General features: G+C 38.4%; 1 protein-coding gene across 1 annotated transcript in view; it reads left to right on the top strand.

Annotated features, from left to right (window-relative positions):
• The first annotated feature begins 264 nt into the window (after positions 1 to 264).
• Positions 265 to 22,946, top strand: part of ACSM1 (acyl-CoA synthetase medium chain family member 1) — a 48,490-nt gene continuing 25,808 nt past the window's right edge. The window contains exons 1-2 of the mRNA XM_004750268.3: positions 265 to 393; positions 2,984 to 3,225. Of these exons, the coding sequence (XP_004750325.1) occupies positions 3,034 to 3,225 (192 nt within the window). The 5' untranslated portion in view covers positions 265 to 393; positions 2,984 to 3,033. The remainder of the gene's footprint in view (positions 394 to 2,983; positions 3,226 to 22,946) is intronic.

Below are 22,946 nucleotides of genomic sequence, written 5' to 3'. Positions count from 1 at the left end.
ATATTGTCACTTGGCTATCATTTAAATGTGAGCACTAGAGACATGGGGCTGGGAAAGAGGGCAGGTTAGTCCCAGAGTTAGTGAGAATTCTCCATTTTATTTTGTTTCTTTACACCACAAGTCATCCCGTAAGAATTGGAATGGCTTCATATGGTTTATTTTTCCAACCCACAGTCTCTCCAGTGTAGGGTTGGGATAGTTTCCTGTCCTGTTCTAACTGAGCATCTCCTCCCACTTCAGAGTTGTCCAATTCCTGCTCTCCACCCCTAGATATGGGCAGTCCTTTCTGTGTGCACACCCCTGGGAACTTTCCTCATTAGAAGTTGAGTATATTAAGTCCCCATTTCTCTACAAGCCCAAGATAAAGCCCAGCTGTTTTCTAGACACTGCCAGGTAAGGCATGTAAATGACAATTTCTTTGTGAGAGGTGTGTGTGTGTGTGTCACAAGGCAATAAAATATTTACAGAGCCCTGGGTTTAAAATCCAAAGGCCCAATTCCAGATGTTAGTAATATCATTTATCAGTTGGTTGACTTTGGGCAAGGCTCTTAACTTCTTTGATACTTTGCCTCCTTGATGCAAAATGAAGATGGTGATATTGAATAAAAAGGATAAATGAGAATATATGTGTGATATGCCTAGCACAGTGGCTGGCGTGTAGAGGGTGATCTGTTTAAAGTTAGGCAGCTCTGAGTATGGTGAACCATGCAGGAGGGTACAGAAGAGAGTATGAAGACTCAGAAAGTGAACACTTGAAAGAAAATTCCACTATGCAGAAGTTGGTTCATATTATATAAAGTGAATACCTTTCATCTAAAAAAAAATTTTTTTAAATATCTAACCGGAAGAATGGTTTATTTCAGAATTTGCTGGAAGTCAGAGAGTGTTCCAGTATTTATTGAGCCCTTAGTATATGTTAGGTAGTAGCTGGCAGTGTAGTTTGTACAGATTATCTCACTAATTCTCTGGGAAGTCAGGTGGAAGATATTACTAGTGTGTCTTCAGTTTCAGTGACCAGGGTCATCAAGGTCATCTAATGAACTTGTTTTAACTTAATCACTCCTGCAAAGACTCTGTCTCCAAATACAGTCACATTCTGAAGTACCGGGGATTAAGACTTTAACAAATGAATTCTAAGGGACACAAATGAGCTCATAATAAAGGATTAATTAATTTCCTCATTATTTCTGTCCATGTGCTTTTGTCTTCAGCCACTTATTGAGGGGTTGTTTGGGCTGACCGTGTGTCTTTTAGACCTGAGGTTATTTTAGACTTAAAATCCAAAGGCCCAATTCTAGACTTTTTAGACTTTTAGAGTCTGAGGTTATTTATGTATCTGTGCCTTAAAATAACAAATGAGTTGGGTATTCCTGCTCTGAATCGGTTCAGGCTTATAGAGGGTTAGACAACAGGGAAGGCAGACTTCTAAAACCAGGTCTGCGCAACACTTGCCTTGCAAACTTGGAGAAATCCCCTTTTGGTGTGTTGGTCTTAATCAAATATTTTAAGCTCAAATATCCAGGGACTTGACAGGGACAGTAATGGAGAAGCAAGTAGGCATGACAAAATAAGGAGTGGTGGAAACCATGTGAAATTGGAGAACATTCTATTTGCGTAAGATTCTCAGCTCCAGCCATTTGTGCCGGTTTGATTGCCAGACTTCAAGACTTTTAAATGAAATCTCCTAAGGTTTAAATGTTGACAATTTAAATTTTTCCTCCAAAGACCGAGAGCCAGCAGGAATATGTCTGAGGGCCAGATCTGGGCCAGTGGCGATCTTAGTGTCTCTTTCTTGCCCCAGAATGCTCTGATGAAACCTAAGGTAGTACTGTTGATTGACAGGGATTAAAAAGAGGACATTACTTTAGTTAAGTCACAAGGCCCAGGGATCCGTGCTGACAAGCAAACTGTAATAGATGAACCTTTCGTATATCCTCTTTTCTGGAGACATTAACACAGGGCATATTTAGCAGTCCCTCTCCCTGCTAGGAATGTGAGGTAGGCTTCTGGGGGCAGCATCAAAATTGGGGTTAGGTTATTATAGGTCTAAACTGGCTGAAAATAAACTAAGGTTTTATTTATCTATTGATCTATTGATCTATCTATTATTATTATACTATTATATTAGTACTATATACTATATTGTACTAATATAATATTATATATATAATATATATATACTATATTGTACTAATATAATAGTATAATAATAATAATAGTATAATAGTATACTATTAGTATAGTATAATAGTATATAGTAGACAACAGACCATAGAATATTGATCTATAGAATAGATCAACAGAATAGTATAATAATAGTATAATAGTATACTAATATTACAAATAGACATAGATCACAAAAATTATGTGATTGCTGAAACTAATGAGGAGAGGAGGCTTTATTGGTTTGGGCGGTAAGGGGCTTGACTCTCAAGCTGTTCCTGAAGTGGTTTTCTTCAGTTAACATTCTCATGGAAAGATTGTTCTAGCTTAAGCCAGTTTTCACAATAAGACTTCAACAATAATAAATGAAGTTTCCGGTCCCATGTAAAAGGGGCCTTTGTTGGAATCTGGAGTGGCAAACAAATCTTATTTCATGGGTCAGCTCTCATGGGTTGGACGTAGCTGCCTCCAATATTGTCCTGGGAAAGCCCCCTTCGGCCAGATCTCAGTCCACTAGGGAAGTTGTGATATTAGTACTGAGTATGGTGTTGTCCTGAGTATGGTGATGTGTATTTGTCACATACAATGTGTAATTGTCACTGATTGTCTCAAGTGACAGAAACCCAACTTCACGCAGGAAAAATTGTTGGCCCACAGAATTCAGGACAGGATATTAACAAGAGAGGGAGTAGAGATGTGGATGGGCCTTGGGCCTTCCAAATTCTGGTGAGCTGAAACAAAACTATTACTCTAACAAAGCTATTGCTTTCCTTTTGTGGACGAAATTACCATTCCGTAACCAGTCTATTAACCATCCAAGGCAGGTGACGACCTGAGAATTCTGTGCTGTCTTCCTGAGCACTGTCCACCATGCAGCGGCTAATGAGGTTCCTGGACCTCTGGAACATCTACAAACCCTCCCATGGCTTTCACTCTGCCTCTGGGTACCTTCACTGCCAGGCTTTATCAGAAGTTGGAGCCCCGAGGTGGAATGACTATGATGTTCCCAAGGAATTTAACTTTGCAAGTGATGTCCTAGACTACTGGACTCAAATGGAGAAGGTAAGAAGCCACCTGTGATGAGAAGTGAGGACAGGAATGGCCTCACTGACTTCGTCATGCTCCTATTAGACTGAGAGGCACTGAACCAGGAATGGCTACCATCTCAGCTCACCACTGGTGTGGGAAAAGCTCATGTTTGGGGGTTCAATTCTCAGCCTGGCCACTTTCTCACTTCTCTGAGCCTCAGTGGTTTTATCTGTAAAATGGGGATAATCTCATTTAGGAAACAAGAAAGTGGGTGAATATATCACATAACTGTAACCAAGTACAAGGTTAATAACTAATAACCTTGCTAATAACAAGGTTAGCAAGGAGATGTTAATCTGAATTCTTACCTTCATCTAAGGAGACTATGAGCCTAACTAGCATTTGTCTCATCAGACTTGGGCCTCACTTCAGGTTTCACTCATAGGGAAAGGACAGATCACCTGACTGTACACATGAGTGTCTGGCATCTTTAGCGAAGTCTTGTCATCTCTCATTCTGTGAAGAGGGCAGGTGCACTGGATTCCTCTCTATCAGCTGCCTACTTGAGCATGGCTTTAGGGTCTATCCAGAGAAGAAAGTCTAGAGGTTACACGTCTCTGCAGAAGAACCCAAGTGCTTGGTTTGTCTTTCCCAAGAGAAAGACCAGAGAGTTAACATAAAATGGAGTTAGAGAGTAATGTGTTAATTAATTGAATTTAAATAAAATAAAATAAATTTTTTAAAAAAAAAGAAGGGTAGAGAAATGTTTAACCTACACTTGTAACATTTGGTCAGAGGTCATAAATAGTAAAATGGTATATTTTTACCAAAAAAAAAAGGAAGTTCATATAATTTTAAATTTCCCATGAATCTGCATTTATATGTTAGTATTCAGCTAACATGGGAGCTTCCTCCCCACCTCCTTCTTTCTCCTTTCTCTGAATTTCCATGGTAACACCAAGGAAAATAGAGGGCTCAATTAGGGAGAGCAATATATATATATACTTTTTATACTTATATTTATATATTATATATGTTTATATAATATATAAATAATATAATACTATAATAATAAATAAATAATATATAAAAATATATATGTTATATATTTATAATATATAAATATATATGGGCCAAATCAAGCACTTTTCATTTAATACTATGACTAGATGGATACTTAGCCCCATTTTCCAGACAGGAAAACTGAGGTTCCAAGGATTTTAAATAACCCTGAGAAACCACCACATACTCAATAAATGAAGGAGCAGGATTTGGACCCAGGCTGTCTGAGTCTACAATACTTTATTTAACCTGGTCTCACAGTCTAATGATGTCAAACATCTCTGCCTTCAGACTCTAAAATGACTTTGGTCACTGCCCTGACCAGTCATCTAGTTAAGAACTTTTTTGAACCATGAGACAGGCTGGAGAGGGAGGAGGTGGAAAGGAAGAAGAGTTGCCATCACTTCCCCCCTGATTTATCTTTATTTAGTCCTTATAGTTAGTTAATGCACCAACCCATGGAGATAAATGCCAAGTAAATATGACCCCAGGGATGCCTCATCTTTGTTGGGTTTTCTGTCTTATTATCAATCCTTGCCAATTTGTCCATGTCTCCAAATTCTCCCCACCTTCCAGGTCCTCATCTCCTTAATATTTATTCTTTTTTTTTTTTTTAATATTTTATTTATTTATTTGACAGAGAGAAATCACAAGTAGATGGAGAGGCAGGCAGAGAGAGAGAGAGGGAAGCAGGCTCTCCGCTGAGCAGAGAGCCCGATGCGGGACTCGATCCCAGGACTCTGAGATCATGACCTGAGCCGAAGGCAGCGGCTTAACCCACTGAGCCACCCAGGCACCCCTTAATATTTATTCTCACAGCATTTCTTATTTGTCTGTTTCCACTTTCCCAATCGCCTTGATCATAATCAGTGTCTCTTTAATGAGGCATGGCACCTATCACCTAGCTCTAGCTGTCCCTCCATAAACATTAGTGGAATAAAAGTTTTGAGACCTGCCTTACAAGCTCTCTAAGTCTTGATGTTGTTCCTATGAAAGACGCTTCAGAAGGTCCACTGCAGTTCACTCTGGCTTCCTTACAGCTTAACAGGTACCACCTGAGAACTGATCCATGACCCAAACAACACAATCAAAGCCATAATGAGTGATAAAATTTGTTTTAATTCACATTTCAACATATTTTACTTATAAAATACGTTAGAAATCCAACTTTTATTTTCAAAATCTGTGTGTGTGTGTTGGCAAAGAATTTGTTATAAGACGAAAGAGAGTACCTGGTGAGCCAGACAACATATGTCATGGCATGGAATACAGACCACCAATTTATAACCCATGACTATTCTTGGAAATTAAATCCTTTGTTACTCTAGGCTCCTAAGATAGATAATCTACTTTAGTAGATTTCTGGAGCAGCCTCCCAAATCTGAGAGGTCACATTCTGTCCAAATTCATCCATCCATTCATTCATTCATTCAATCATTCAGCTAAGACTTAGTGAGCCCCTACCCTGTGCCATTATTCTTCTAGATGATGGGGGTAGGAAAGTAAACAAAATGTACAACTATTCATTTTTTCTCTTTAGACAGTGATTTCCCCCTTCATGTCTTAGGAGAGGTGAGTCAGTATTAGTGGAGTTGCATTTTTTTGTTTTGGCAAAAATCATAACAGAAACAAATTCTTCCTATCACCCCGATGTACCTTAATAATAAACATTGCTCAGTAAGAGGAGTCAGTTAGGTATTAACCACAAAACTGAAAAAAAATCCACAGATCAATGACATTGATCCATATCACCTGTCTCCTTTACCCATAACATTTGCCAAAAGAAATTAATTTATGAACTACCAAAAATTTCAAGCTCCTTACTATTCAACAGTCAGGTCTGTCTAGATTTCTCTGAGTTAGTGTCTCTGTGTTTTGTTGCTCCTAAATTTAATTCTGTAATTTTTAAGGATTTTTTTTTCATTAGAAAGAGAGAGAGCTCTCAAGAGCACAAGCAGGTTTGGGGGAGGGGCAGAGAAGAATTCAGGACTCCATCCCAGGACCTTTAGGAGATCATGACCTGAGTAGAAAGTAAACACTTAACCAACTGAGCCACCCAGGTGCCTATAATTCTGTAATTTTACATAAAAAATTAGCAACAGTCCTAGGACCTGTATAGTTCAAGAGGGTCCTCATGTTCTTTTGAAAGTATTAGACTTCTATCCTAGCATCCCAGCATAGTATGCCCAAAAGGTCTGTACCTTTTGTAATTCTGATACACATGTAGGATCAGCATCACTAGAATGTAAGTTCAATGAGAGAGTGGAATTTTTACCATTTTGTTAACTATTGTATCCACAGCATATAGAACACACCTGGAACATTTCATTACCTATTGAATGAATTTGAATGTGTCAGCTCCCTGAACAGTGGCACAACCAGCACAAGATAAGCAATGTTGGTGTTTGGCCATACTTGGTTGTATTTTAGCAATGGGCTGTTAACATTCTCATGGATATGTTGTAAATATATATGTGGGAAGAGGGAAGGCTTTGGCTCAGAGAAAGCAACAGATTATAGGAACCAGAATCAGGATATGGGGTTTATTTTGTAAAGTCACTAAATGTTCATTCCTATATTGCAACAGTCAATCTGTAGAGCTGAATGGTTGCTCCCAGTTGAGAGATACTTGGCTCTCCAGTTTATGCTAGAGGAACATGGCGGGCTTCTCTCATTTATGCATTTGCCTGACCCATACAACATCTGAGTTTGCCACCGCTGGTGTAAAAACAAGATTATCTCAATTTATCTAAAATCATCCATTTTCCAAGTCAACTTTTTAAAAATTTATTTTTTTTTAATTTCTTTTCAGTGTTCCAGAATTCATTGTTTATGCACGACACCCAGTGCTCCATGCAATACATGCTGTCCTCAATACCTACCACCAGGATCACCCAACCTCCCACCCCCCCCTCCCATCCAAAACCCTTCAGTTAGTTACTCAGAGTCCACAGTCTCTCATGGTATGTCTCCCCCTCCAATTTCCCCCAACTCCCTTCTCCTCTACATCTCCCCATGTCCTCTGTGTTATTCCTTATGCTCCACAATTAGTGAAACCATGTGATAATTGACTCTCTCTGCTTGAGTTATTTCACTCAGCATAATCTCTTTCAGTCCCTTCCATGTTGATACAAAAGTTGGGTATTCATCCTTTCTGATGGAGGCTTAATACTCCATAGTATGTATGGAGCACATCTTCTTTATCCATTTGTCTGTTGAAGGGCATCTTGGTTCTTTCCAGAGTTTGGCGACTGTGGCTATTGCTGCTATAAATATTGGGGTACAGGTGGACCTTTTTTTCAATACATCTGTATCCTTGGGGTAAATACCCTGTAGTGCTATTGCCAGGTCAGAGGGAAGCTCTATTTTTAATTTCTTAAGGAATCTCCACTCTATTTTCCAAAGTGGCTTCACCAACTTATATTCCCACCAAATGTGTAAGAGGGTTCCCTTTTTTCCACATCCTCTGCAGCACACGTTGTTTATTGTCTTGTGAATTTTGGCCATTCTAACTGGTGTAAGGTGGTATCTCAATGTGGTTTTGATTTGAATCTTCCTAATGGCTAGTGATGGTGAACATTTTTTCATGTGTCTGTTATACATTTGCATGTCTTCGTTGGAGAAGTCTCTGTTCATGTCTTCTGCCCATTTTTTAAATTAATTAATTTATTTTCAGCATAACAGTATTCATTATTTTTGCACCACACCCAGTGCTCCATGCAATCCATGCCCTCTATAATACCCACCACCTGGTACCCCAACCTCCCATACCTCCCCACCACTTCAACCCCCTCAGATTGTTTTTCAGAGTCCATAGTCTCTCATGATTCACTTCCCCCTTCCAATTTCCCCCAACTCCCTACTCCTCTCTAACTCCCCATGTCCTCCATGTTATTTGTTATGCGCCACAAATAAGTGAAACCATATGATAATTGACTCTCTCTGCTTGACTTATTTCACTCAGCATAATCTCTTCGAGTCCTGTCCATGTTGCTACACAAGTTGGGTATTCATCCTTTCTGATGGAGGCATAATACTCCATAGTGTATATGCACCACATTTTCCTTATTCATTCGTTCGTTGACGGGCATCTTGGTTCTTTCCACAGTTTGGCGACCGTGGCCATTGCTGCTATAAACATTGGGGTACAGGTGGCCCTTCTTTTCACTCTATCTGTATCTTTGGGGTAAATACCCAGGAGTGCAATTGCAGGGTCATAGGGAAGTTCTATTTTTAATTTCTTGAGGAATCTCCACACTGTTCTCCAAAGAAGCTGTACCAACTTGCATTCCCACCAACAGTGTAAGAGGGTTCCCCTTTCTCCACATCCCCTCCAACACATGTTGTTTCCTGTCTTGTTAATTTTGGCCATTCTAACTGGTGTAAGGTGATATCTCAATGTGGTTTTAATTTGAATCTCCCTGAGGGCTAGTGATGACGAACATTTTTTCATGTGTCTGATAGCTATTTGTATGTCTTCATTGGAGAAGTGTCTGTTCATATCTTCTGCCCATTTTTTGATATGATTGCCTGTTTTGTGTGTGTTGAGTTTGAGGAGTTCTTTATAGATCCTGGATATCAGCCTTTTGTCTGTACTGTCATTTGCAAATATCTTCTCCCATTCCGTGGGTTGCCTCTTTGTTTTTTTGACTGTTTCCTTTGCTGTGCAGAAGCTTTTGATTTTGATGAAGTCCCAAAAGTTTATTTTCACTTTTGTTTCCTTTGCCTTTGGAGACATATCTTGAAAGAAGTTGCTGTGGCTGATATCAAAGAGATTATTGCCTATGTTCTCCTCTAGGATTCTGATGGATTCCTGTCTCACGTTGAGGTCTTTTATCCATTTTGAGTTTATCTTTGTGTACGGTGTAAGAGAATGGTCGAGTTTCATTCTTCTATATAGCTGTCCAGTTTTCCCAGCACCATTTATTGAAGAGACTGTCTTTTTTCCACTGTATATTTTTTTCCTGTTTTGTCGAAGATTAATTGACCATAGAGTTGAGGGTCCATATCTGTTCTGCCCATTTTTTGACATGATTATCTGTTTTGTGTGTGTTGAGTTTGAGGAGCTCTTTATAGATCTTGGATATCAGCCCTTTGTCTGTACTGTCATTTGCGAATATCTTCTCCCATCCTGTAGGTTGCCTCTTTGTTTTGTTGGCTGTTTCCTTTGCTCTGCAGAAGGTTTTGAGCTTGAGGAAGTCACAAAAGTTCATTTTTCCTTTTGTTTCCTTTGCCTTTGGAGACATATTGAAAAAAGTTGCTGTAGCCTATGTCAAAGAGGTACTGCCTATGTTCTCCTCTAGGATTCTGATGGTTTCCTGCTTCACGTTGAGGTCTTTTATCCATTTCGAGTTTATCTTTGTGTATGGTGTGAGAGAATAGTCGAGTTTCATTCTTCTACACAAAGCTGTCCAATTTTTCCAGCAGCATTTATTGAAAAAACTTTTTTTTCCCCACTGTATATTTTTCCTGCTTTGTTGAAGATTAGTTGACCATAAAGTTGAGGGTCCATATCTGGGCTCTCTAGTTGGTTCCACTGGTCTATGTATCTGTTTATGTGCCAGTACCATGCTGTCTTGGTGATCACAGCTTTGTAGTAAAGCTTGAAATCAGGCTATGTGATGCCCCCAGTTTTTTCTTTTTCAACATTTCCTTAGCAATCCGGGGTCTCTTCTGATGCCATACAAATTTTAGGATTGTTTTTTCCAGATCTTTGAAAAATGCCAGTGAGATTTTGATCGGAATGGCATTGAAAGTATAGATTGCTCTAGGGAATATAGACATTTTAAGAATGTTTATTCTTGGGCACCTGGGTGGCTCAGTGGGCTAAAGCCTCTGCCTTTGGCTCGGGTCGTGATCTTGGGGTCCTGGGATTGGACTCTCTGCTCAGAGGGGAGCCTGCTTCTCTCTCTGCCTGCCTCTCTGCCTACTTGTGATTTCTGTCTGTCAAATAAATAAATAAAATCTTTAAAAAAAAAGAATGTTTATTCTTCCAATCCATGAGAATGGAATAGTCTTCCATCTTTTTGGGTCTTCTTCAATTTCTTTCACGAGTGTTCTTTAGTTCCTTGAGTAGAGATCCTTTACCTCTTCGGTTAGGTTTATTCCCAGGCATCTTATGGCTCTTGGTGCTATAGTAAGTGGAATCAATTATCTAACCTCCATTTTTGTATTTTCCTTGTTAGTTTATGAGAAAGCAACTGATTTCTGTACATTTATTTTGTATTCTGCCACATTACTGAATTGCTTTATGAGTTCTATTAGTTTGGGAGTAGAGCCTTTTGGATTTTCCATATAAATTATCGTGTCATCTGTGAAGAGAGAGAGTTTGACTTCTTCATTGTCAATTTGAATACCTTCTATTTCTCTTTGGTGTCTGATTGCTGTTGCTAGGACTTCTAACACTATTGTGGGACAAGAGTGGTGAGAGTGGCCATCCTTGTCAGGTTCCTGATCTCAAAGGGAAGGCTGTCAGCTTTTTCCCATTGAGGATGATATTTGCCGTGGGTTTTTCATAGGTAGATTTTATGAAGTTCAGGAATGTTCCCTCTATCCCTATACTTTGAAGTGTTTTAATCAGGAATGGATGCTGTATCTTGTCAAATGCTTTTTCTGCATCAATTGAGAGGACCATGTAGTTCTTCTCTCTTTTCTTATTGATTTGTTCTATCACATTGATTGATTTGTGAATGTTGAACCAACCTTGCCACCCATGAATAAATCCCACCTGGTCATGGTGGATAATCTTTTTAATGCACTATTGGATCTTATTAGCTAGTATCTTTTTGAGAATCTTAGCATCCATATTCATTAGGGATATTGGTCTAAAATTCTCCTTTTTGGTGGGGTGTTTGCCTGGTTTGGGGATCAGGGCAATGCTGGCTTCATAAAAAGAGTCTGAAAGTTTTCCTTCTGCTTCAATTTTTTGAAACAGCTTCGGGAGAATAGGTATTATTTTTTTTCTTTGAAAGTTTGGTAGAATTCCCCAGGGAATCTGTCAGATCCTGGGCTCTTGTTTTTTGGGAGGTTTTTGATCACTGCTTCAATCCATTCCTAGATATTGGTCTATTCAGGTTGTCACGTTCTTCCTGATTCAGTTTTGGAAGTTTATAGGTTCCAGGTATGCATCCATTTCATCTAGGTTGCTTAATTTACTGACATATAACTGTTGATAATAATTTCTGATGATTGTTTCTACTTCCTTGGTGTTAGTTGTGATCTCTCCCTTTTCATTCATAATTTCATTAATTTGGGTCTTATCTCTTTTCTTTTGTATTAGTTTAGCCAGTGGTTTATCGATCTTATTGATTCTTTCAAAAAACCAGCTTCTAGTTTCATTGATGTGTTCTACTGTATCTCTAGTTTCTATCCCATTGATCTCTGCTCTAATCTTGATTATTTCCCTTCTTGTGTGTGGGGTTGGCTTAACTTTTGTGGATTCTCCAGCTCTTTAAGGTTTAAAGACAGATGGTATATTCTGGATTTTTCAGTTTTTTTGAGGGAGGCTTGGATGGCTCTGTATTTCCCCCTTAGGACTGCCTTTGCTGTATCCCATAGGTTTTGGACTGAAGTGTCTTCATTCTCATTGGTTTCCATGAATTGCTGAAGTTCTTCTTTGATTTCCTGGTTGATCCAAGCATTCTTAAGCAAGGTGGTCTTTATCTTCCAGGTGTTTTAATTCCAAACTTTTTCTTGTGGTTGGGTTCCAGTTTCAAAGCATTGTGATCTGAGAATATGTAGGGAATAATCTCAATCTTTTGGTATCAGTTGAGTCCTGATTTGTGACCCAGCATGTGGTCTATTCTGGAGAAAGTTCCATGTGCACTCGAAAAGAATGAGTATTCTGTTGGTTTAGGGTGGAATGTTCTGTTTATATCTATGAGATATAAAGTCCAAAGTATCATTCAATGCTCTTGTTTCTTTATTGATTTTCTGCTTAGATGATCTGTCTATTGTTGAGAGTAGTGTGTTAAGATCCCCCACTATTAGTGTATTCATATCAGTATGACTCTAGATTAACAGTTGTCTTATGTAGTTGGCTACTCCCATATTGAAGGCATAAATACTTACCATTGTTAGATCATCTTGGTGGATAGATCTTTTAAAAATGATGTAGTATCCTTCTGTATCTCTGACTAAAGTCTTTAGTTTAAAATATAATTTATCTGATATGAGAATCACTACCCCAGCCTTCTTTTGAGGCCCATTGGCATGAAAGATGCTTCTCCATCCCTTCACTTTCAGTCTGGATGTATCCTTCAGTTCAAAATGGGTCTCTTATAGACAACAAATGGATGGGTCCTGTCGTTTTATCCAATCTGCAACCCTGCACCGTTTTATGGGAGTGTTTAGGCCATTCACATTGAGAGTGATTATTGAGAGATATGTTTTTATTGACATCATGTTTCCTGTGAAGTCATTGTTTCTATAGATTGTCTCCATATATTTCTGTTCAGTGACACTCTTGGGTTCTTTCTTCTTTTATAGAACCCCGCTTAATATTTCTTGCAGTGCCGGCTTGGTGCTCACATACTCTTTTAAGCCTTGCCAGTCTTGGAAGCTCTTTATCTCGCCATCCATTTTGAATGTCAGTCTTGCTGGATAAAGTATTCTTGGCTGCATATTCTTCTCATTTAGTGCCCTGAATACGTCTTGCCAGCCCTTTCTGGCTTGCCAGGTTTCTGTGGACAGGTCTGACGTTATTCTGACGGGCTTTCCTATATATGTAAGGAATTTCTTCACCCTAGCTGCTTTCAAGAGCTCCTGTCTACAATTATGATTCATCATTTTCATAATCAGGTGTCTCAAGGTCTTTCTAGATTCTATGATCTTGAGGGGAGACTTTTCTGCCTCTAGGACACGAAGGCTGGTTCCATTCCCCAAACTGGGAAAAATTTCATAGAGAATTTGTTCAACTATATCTTCTAGTCTTCTTTCTTTTTCCTCCCCCTCAGGGATTCCAATAATTCTGACGTTGGAACGTTTCATGGCATCATTTATTTCCCTAATTCTGTTTTCATGGCTCCTAAGTTGTTTGTCCCAGGCCTCCTCCTGATCCTTTTTCTCTATCAGTTTGTACTCTAGATCACTAATTCTATCTTCTGCCTCAGTTACCCTAGCTGCTAGAGAATTTAAATTAGATTGGAACTCATTGAGAGCATTGCTAACATCTTCCCTGGTGGCTTTCACTTCTGCCCTAATCAATTCCATTTTGTCATCAAAGGCTTTCTCCAACCTAGCCATTGCCTGGATAACTGTTAGCCTGAATTCCCTTCTCCACATACTGTTTATGTCCATATCCAATAGCTCTGATGGAGAGGGCACAGTTTCTGAATTTTTCCTTTGTTGGGCATTCCTCCTCCTAGTCATTTTGGTGAGAGATGGCTGAACCGATGTGTAGCTGAATGTATCAACCGTGATCCAGGCAAAGTGCACCCTGGAACACTTCTGAGCAATCGAGCGTCCCTACTAAAAAGAAAGAAAAAGAAAAAGAGAGAGAGAGACAGGGGGAAAAAAATGATAAAAGAGAAGGCCCAGCCCAAATGGGCCCCAAAGGTATACTTTATGAAGTATACAAATAAAAACAGACAGAAAGACTGAAAAGTAGATGACAAGAGAAAAAATAAATAAATAAATAAAGAACCCCATCAAAATGAACCCCAAATAGAAGATTTATATACTACCAGAACAAAAACAAATACACAGAAACACTGACAGAAGAAAAAGATGGGAAAGTGGTTACAAATTCTCAGTGTGGGCAAGGAAGGTTATTTTGATTCTTCCTGAATGTATCTTGATGTCTTTGTGAAAGGACTCAACTTTCCTGAGATAAAGGGGGTTTAAAACTGGTTTACCTATAGGGGTAGCATTGATTGGGGTAAGGGGATTACCTTGAAGCTTATCTCTATATGAATATTAAATAAAATAAAATAAAAATAGAAAAGCAAAAGAAAAACATGGGTATATGTATCACAAAAGTTCAGGTTAAAAGGTTATTATGGGGGGCGCCTGGGTGGCTCAGTGGGTTAGGCCGCTGCCTTCAGCTCGGGTCATGATCTCAGGGTCCTGGGATTGAGTCCCGCATCGGGCTCTCTGCTCAGCAGGGAGCCCGCTTCCCTCTCTCTCTCTCTGCCTGCCTCTCCATCTACTTGTGATTTCTCTCTGTCAAATAAATAAATAAAATCTTTAAAAAAAAAGTTATTATGGAATTTGGTGTACTGAACATCTCATTGTGATGGTAAATAGGTTAAAAAGTTATATTAAAAATGAAAAGAACCAGAATAGTGAGAACGAATTAGAAATAAAAGTTGTATCTATGAAGTAGTGATGGTTGTCGTCTTGGTTTTTTTTTTTTTGTTTTTTTTGTTTGTTTGTTTTGGTTTTTTGGGGGCGGGGTACTGGCTTTCTGGGGTAGGGGCCTGCCACGTGGTTTTTGAGGTAGTGTTGCTAGAGTTAAGTCCTCCTGCCTCTATCAAGGGGCTGGGCTCTGAGGAAACCGGTTTTTCAGGCTTTTGTTCTGTGGAAGTTTTTTGTTTGTTCATTTGTTTTCTCTCCTCTTGGCTGCTTTTGGCGGTTTTTGGAGGTTTAGAGGAAAGGAAACTGCACCCAGACCTCCCTCTCTGAGAGAAGCCTCAGTTTCTTCCCCTCTGGGTGCTCCAGAGTACATAAATTCCCCTCTGCTGCTTGCAGAGCACATCCCCAGTCGTGGTCTCTGGGGTCACAGAACTCCCGCTTGTGTCCAAAACCACAAGAAATACTAGCTGTGGCTGTCCGGGCAGGCCCAGACCGCCAGTGAGGTCCCAAGCAGAGAGAGCACACTGAGATTTTCATGCTGGCCCGGGCTGGGAGTGCTCAGACTCACCTGCACGCACCTCTCTCAAGAGAGGGTGTAGGGCCTAACTCGGACTCTGGTGGTGTGGCGCATGTGTGGAGAGTGCAAAGGCTGTGGTTCTGCCAGCTGGTGAGGCTCCCTCACCTTTACTGGCACCACCACCCAGATGCTCTCCAGGCATGCCGGAGGCTCAGAGACCAAGACCTGGCTTCTTTGCTGCACTTTCTCTGGCTCAGCACCAGTGGTGTCTGTCCTGGGTTGGTAGCCCTTGTCCCTAACGGCCTGATTCCCCCAATTTCCCCCTACGATCCTTTGCTCTTTTTGAGTGCTTTCAACCAGACTCCAAATTAATGCTGGTCCCCAATTACAAGGCACTCTCGTATTGGGCTATTACTTTCCAATGGGTCGCTTCTGGTACCTCCCTCCCCCTTTTGTTTATCTTCTGATATCAGTCTGATCGACGTTCCCACTCCGCTTTACCTGCCCACTGGTGTCTTCCGTCCCCATAGAGATCCAGAAGTATATAATTCTAATCTCAGGCTGATTTCATGGGTGATCAGAGTTCTTTGGTAGGTAATTAGCTCACTTTAGGGGACCGGTTGAAACGGCGCCTCCTCCTACTTCTCTGCCATCTTGTCTCCCTCACACCAAAAGTTTTAGACATGAAGTCTGGAGTTTTCATTGTAGGAAGGCTTTTAATAATGGATTTAACTTAATAGATATAAGGTTATTAAGATTTTGATTCTATCAGTTTTGGTGAGTTTAATTTTTTTTTTTTAGCAGCAATTTGTTCATTTCATCCAAATTGTCAGATTTATTGGCATAAAATTATTAATAGATTCTCTTGTTGCTATTTTAATGTCTGTAAGAACTGTAATTTCAGGGGTGCCTGGGTGGCTCAGTTAAAAGTCTGTCTTTGGCTCAAGTCATGATCCCAGGGTCCTAGGATCGAGTCCCACATGGGGCTCCTTGCTCAATGGGGAGACTGCTTCTCTCTCTGTGGGCTGCTCCCTCTGCTTGTGTCCTCTACCTCTCTCTCTCTCCCCCTTTCTCTCTGACAAATAAAATCTTTAAAAAAAAATGAATTGTGGGGTGCTTGGGTGGCTCAGTGGGTTAAAGCCTCTGCCTTCGGCTCAGGTTATGATGCCAGGGTCCTGGGAGTGAGCACTGCATTGGGCTCTCTGCTCGGAAGGGAGCCTGCTTCCTCCTCTCTCTCTCTGCCTGCCTCTCAGCCTACTTGTGATCTCTGTCTGTCAAATAAATAAATAAAATCTTTTAAAAAAAAGAATTGTAATTGCATACACTTTTTCATTCCTAATATTGTTTAATATCTTTATTCTCTTTTTTTCCCTTGAAAAGTCTTCCAAAGAGTTTATCAATTTTATTTACCTTTTGAAAACCAGCTTTGGCTTCACTGCTATTCTCAGTTGTGTTGGTTTCCATTCCACTGGCGCACACTCTCCCTTCCTCCAACTTTCCTTTGATTTGATTTCCTTTGATTTCTTTTTTTAGCTATTTGATATGGAAGCTTTTGGGCCTGCCTTCTTTTATAATGTATGCATTTAAAAATATAGGGCGCCTGGGTGGCTCAGTGGGTTAAGCCGCTGCCTTCGGCTCAGGTCATGATCTCAGAGTCCTGGGATCGAGTCCTGCATCGGGCTCTCTGCTCAGCAGGGAGCCTGCTTCCCCCTTCTCTCTCTCTCTGCCTGCTTGTGATTTCTCTCTCTGTCTAATAAATAAATAAATAAAATCTTTAAAAAATATATAAATTTCCCACTAAGTATTCCTTTTAGGTACATTGTAAAAATTTTGATATGTCGTATTTTATTAACATTCTGTTGAAAAATTTTTCTATTTGCCTTATGACCCTTCTCTGATTGATAGATTATATAGAAGCATATTAGTTAGTTTCCACATACTTGGGTGATGGGTCTCTCGTTGCCTTGTTGTTAATGATTTCTAGCTTAATTCCACTGGGGTCAGAAAACATACCCTATTTTAAAATTTTGAGATTTTTTTGAGGTTGGTAAATGTTCCATATGAAATGAAAAAGATTGTACATTATATCATTATTAGGCAAAATGTTCTATCTATGTCAATTAGGATATAAATTTTATTAGTCTATCATATCCCATCATTAATTTATGAAAACATTGAATTTCAACTTATATTTCATTGTAAATAAGACTGAGGCTATTTTTCTTTTCTTGTTTTGTGTGTGTGTGTGTGTGTGTGTGTGTGTGTGTGTGTGTGGAGGCCATAAGCTCTTACCTTTTTTTTTTTTAAAGATTTTATTTATTTATTTGAGAGAGACAAGAACATGAGCCTGGGGGAGAGGCAGAGAGAGAGGGAGAAGCGGACTCCCTGCTGTACAGGAAGCCTGACGTGGGACTCCATCCCAAGACCCTGAGATCACCACCGGAACTGAAGGCAGACACTTAGCAACCCAGGCGCCTCTCTCATGTGTTTTGATATTCAGAAAGAATCATTTCATTTTGAATACTTAAAGTAATTGATCTACCTTTCTAACTTTCCTTCTTCAAAGAATATTTTAGTTTGAGTAGCTCTGTAGGCTTTTATTTATTTAAATCAACTATGTTGTTGTATAATTTGCATAGAATGAAATGCATACATTTTCAATGTAAACCTGGAGTTTTAGAACATTTCTGTCACCCCAGAAGTTTCCTTTTGTTCTTTCCTGGTCAGTCCCTACCCACCCAACTCTGAGCCCATACTGTTCTGCTGATACTGGAGATTATATTTCTCTTTCCTAAGGTCTCAAAGAAATAGAATAATACACGATGCACCCTTTTGTGTCTGATTTCTTTGATTCAGAATTATTGTTTTTATTGTCCCTGCTGCCTTGTGCATTAGTTGTTCATCCTTTTTATTGCTAAGTTAAATACTAAGCATTTTATCTTTTGGAACTACATCACAATTTCCTTTGGCTTCAAACATTACCACATAAAAATTTAAATTTCAACTCCAAGTTTAGAAGGTGTTTCTATCTTCTGGGAAAAGAACTTTATCTGAATTTCACATTATCAGATTAATCCTCAACACAAAAATCCATCAATGCTTAAGCAATACCTCCTTCAAGTTGTGAGAGTTAGGGTCTAAAATACTGCCTGAGTTCTGAGCAACAAATGTTTTCTATCTTGATAAGAAGCTTTATCATCATTTTTAAAACTCCTACAGTAACATTACATATTCTGCTTCCCTTATATAAGCAGTGCATAACATAACTAGTCACTACACTTCCTTAATGTTCTGTAATCAGTTGTGGGAGGATTGTGTCATAACACTATTTTTTCATAAATATGAATACTTATACATGACTATACATCTATATTAATCTTATCTTATCCCAGTGAGGGAATAATATATATAATCGTATCTTATATAATATATTAAATTATTAAGTTATATTTAGTATATAATTATATTAAATTACTATAATGTAATATAATGATATATATGTCTTATCTTATATAATATATATAATTTTATCTTATTCCTTTACTTTTTGGTTCCAATCATACAGGACAAATGTGGTGGGATCAGGTTTGCACATATGTGGGAAAAAATTGCTGGAAGAATATACACCAAATAATTATCAGTGTTGACCTTCAGGTAGCGAAAATGTGATTAGATATTTGAGGACATTTTTCTATTTATAACAGATTTTTCTGTTTCATAAGATTCTGTACTGCCTGAACTTTTACTCTGAACATGCTTTGGAAATTAATTTTTAAAAATCTTTTAAAAAAGAATGCTTGTTAGAGAAAGCTTAGGGAAAATAAGAAAGCTTACATAAACAACAAAATGAAAGTTGGCTATAAATATTTAAAACCAGGGTGCCTGTGTGGCTCAGTTGGTTAATTGTCTGCCTTCAACTCAGGTCATGATCTCAGGTTCCTGGGATTGAGTCCCACATCAGGCTCTCTGCTCAGTGGGAGTCTGTATCTCCCTCTCATTCTCGCTCTGTGTTCTCTCTCTCTCAAATAAATAAAATATTTCAAAAATATTTAATACCATGTACATAAGTTTGTATATGTATGTCTTCTTCACCTTTATATTCTTTGGTCTAAGAGTAGTGCTTAACAGATAATGGGAATTTAGTAAATATATATTGAATGAATGAATGGATACTACTATATACATTTGGATTACAATGTAAATACAGTTTTGCTTTTTAAGATTAATATTGTATTGTGAAATTTTTATTCCAAAATAATTTCTGGAAGTCTTGGGATGGTTTTATCATATTCCATCATATAGAAATAATGGTTTTGTAGATGCCAAATAATTGGATCCTGTTTTCTTTTTTTAAATCCATTCTGCCAATTTAAGTCATTTGATTGGGAATTTAATGCACTTACATTTAAAATAATTACTGATGAGGAAGGACTTACTATTGTTAATTGTTTTCTTGCTATAATAGCTTTTGGTCTCTTATTTCCTCTCTTACTGTCTTTCTTTGTTATTTTATAGTGATATGTTTTGATTCCCTTCTCATTTCCCTTTGTGTTTATTCTGTAGGAAATTTCATATAGCATCTTAAAGTTATAACAATCCATTTTAAACTAATAGCAACTTCATTTGCATACAAAACTCCTAATCTTTTCTGGCTCCCTCTTTCCTCCCCATGTTATGTTACCGATGTCACAAATTTATGTGTTTATATATTGTACACTTGTTAACATAGAATTATAATTCATTTTTAGGCTTCTATCTTTTAAATACTGCATAAGAATAAGAGCTGAAGTCCCAAACTAAAATTACAGTGATACTGGTTTTTATATTTGTCCATATTTTTATATTTGTTCAGGTATTTATTATTTATATTTTTGTATTCAAGCTACTCTGTAACATCCCTTTATTTCAACTTGAACTCCTTTCAGCATTTCTTTTTTTCTTAAGATTTTATTTATTTGAGAAAGAGAGAGAGCGCACATGAGTGGGGGGAGGGGCAGAGAAAGAGGGACAAGTAGACTCCTTGCTGACTGAGGAGCCCAATGCAGGCTGATCCCAGAACACTGAGATCATGACCTGAGCCAAAGTCAGACACTTAACCAACTGAGCCACCCAAGTGCTCCTTTTAACATTTCTTATAGAGAATGAATTTATAGACCCTCAATTTTTTTTAATGAATTCCCTCAATTTTTGTTTATCCGAGACTGGCCTAATTTTCCCCTCATTTTTGAAGGACAATTTTGCTGAATATAGAATTTCTTGATTGACAGGTTTTCCCCCATCATTTTAAATATACAATTGCACTGTCTTCTGGTCTGTTACCCACTAATAATCTTATCAAGGATTTATACATGATGGGTCACTTTTCTCTTGTTCTTTGAAGAGTCTGTCTTTGGCTTTTGTAGTTTGGTTACAGTGTGTCTGTGTGTGGGTCTCTTTGGACTTTCTTATTTGAAATTCATTGAGCCTTTTGTATTTGTATATCCATATACTGAATGAATGAGTGAATTAATGAATGGATGGATGAATGAGTACTACTGTATAAATTAGTGTTTTTTTAAAAAACGTTATTGTGTTATGTTAGTCACCTTACACTACATCATTATTTTTTGACATAGTGTTCCAAGATTCATTGTTTACATGTAACACCCAGTGCTCTATGCAATAAATGCCTTTCTTAATACCCATCACAGGGCCAACCCTAGCCCCCTCCCCTCTAAAACCCTTATTTTGTTTCTCAGAGTCCATAGTCTCTCATTGTTTGTCTCTTCACTTTTCCCTTCCTTCTCCTAATGTCCTCCATGTTATTCCTTATATTCCACAAGTAAGTGAAACCATATGATAATTGACTCTCTCTGCTTGACTTATTTCCCTCAGCATAATCTCCAGTCCCAACCATGCTGATGAAAAGTTGAGTATTCATCCTTTCTAATGGCTGAGTAATATTCCATTGTATATATGGACCACATCTTCTTTATCCATTTGTCTGTTGAAGGTAACCTCAGCTCTTTCCATAGTTTGGTGATTGTGGACATTGCAGCTATGAACATTGGGGTACATATGGCCTTTCTTTTCACTACATCTGTAGCTTTGGGGGTAAATACCCAGTAGTGCAATTGCCAGGTCAGAGGGTAGCTCTATTTTTAATATTTTAAGGAATCTCTACACTGTTTTCCAAAGTGGCTGCACCAACTTGCATTCCCACCAAATACTTAGAAAGGTTCCCTTTTCTCCACATCCTCTTGAACATATGTTCTTTCCTGCCTTGTGAATTTTGGCATTCTAACTGGTGTAAGGTGGTTTCTCAATATGGTTTGGATTTGAATTTCCCTGATGGCTATTTTCCTGATTCCCTGATTGTTGCTAGTTATTTGTATGTCTTCCTTGGAGAAGTGTCTGTTCCTGTCTTCTGCCCATTTTTTTGACATGATTATATGTTTTCTAGATGTCGAGTTGGAGAAGTTCTTTATAGATCTTGGGTATCAGCCCTTTGCCTGTACTGTCATTTGCAAATATCTTCTCCCATTCTTTGGGTTGCTTCTTTGTTTTTTTGGCTGTTTCCTCTGCTCTGCAGAAGGTTTTTATCTTGATGAAGTCCCAAAAGTTTATTTTTGCATTTTTTCCCTTGCCTTTGGAGATATGTCTTGAAAGAAGTTTCTGTGGCCTATGTCAAAGAGGTTACTGTCTATGCTCTCCTCTAGGATTTTGATGGATTCCTGTCTCACATTGAGTTCTTTCATCCATATTGAGTTTTCATACCACTTGATGTAAGTGAATGATTGAATTCCATTCTTCTAAACATAGCTGTCTAATATTCCCAGCACCATATATTGAAGAGACTGTCTTTTTCTCACTGGATATTTTTTCCTGTTTTGTAGAAGTAAATTTGTGTTTAATGCAAATATGGTTTTGCTTTTCCTCAGCCATTATTTCTTCAAATAAGCTTGTCACTCCTTTTTCTCTCTTCTTCTTCTAGGACTCCCATAATGTATATATTGCTCTGATTGTTTGTATACTATGTCCTTTGGATTCTATTCACTTTTCTTCATTATTTTTATCCCTTTGCCCTTCAGACTCCATAATTTAAAATGACTTCTGTTCAAGTTCACTGATTCTTTCTTCTGTCTGACTGAGTCTGTTGTTGAACCCCCCTGGTAAAGTTTTCAGTTCAGTTAATGTATTTTCAAATCTAGAATTTCTGTTTGGTTCTCATTTTGTTCATATATATTTTTTTCTGGTTTGCTTTAGTTCTTTGTTTATTTTCCTTTAGCTTTTCCAACATGTTTAAGACAATCATTTTATTTTTTTAAAGATTTTTATTTATTTATTTGACAGAGATCATAAGTAGCAGAGAGGCAGACAGAGAGAGAGGAGGAAGCAGGCTCCCTGCCGAGCAAAGAGCCCTATGTGGGGCTCGATCCCAGGACCCTGGGATCATGACCTGAGCCAAAGGCAGAAGCTTTAACCCACTGAGCCACCCAGGCTCCCCTAACACAATCATTTTTAAAGTTTCTGTCTAATAACTGAAACTTATGTCTCTTTAGAGTCAGCTTCTGGAGCTTTTTTTTTTTTTTCCTTCAAATGGGCAACATGGCCTTGTGATCTGTTGTTGAAAATTGGGTTATTTGGAAAAAGCAACCAGCCTCTGTTTTTGTAGCTGGTTCCTTGTAGAGAATTGCCTTCAGTAATCTAATCATATGAAAATGTAAGGTCTCAGACACGTGTCTTTTCTAGGCCTATCATGCATGTGCTTTTTTTTTTCTTCTCAATTTTGCCAAATAACATTGTTGCTTTTTCATGTTTTAATTTCCTTCAGACTCTCATACCTGCTTCTTCGTGGGGCCCTAGAAGTTTTATTGCCTTCATCTGTCTTTAGTCCCCACCT

This window comes from Mustela putorius, unplaced genomic scaffold, assembly GCF_011764305.1.
Source record: "Mustela putorius furo isolate JIRA1106 unplaced genomic scaffold, ASM1176430v1.1 tig00004007_pilon_pilon_pilon, whole genome shotgun sequence".
NCBI classification, from domain to species: Eukaryota; Metazoa; Chordata; class Mammalia; order Carnivora; family Mustelidae; genus Mustela; species Mustela putorius.
Note: the sequence above shows the minus strand (reverse complement) of the source record. Positions and strands in the feature narration are given on the sequence as shown.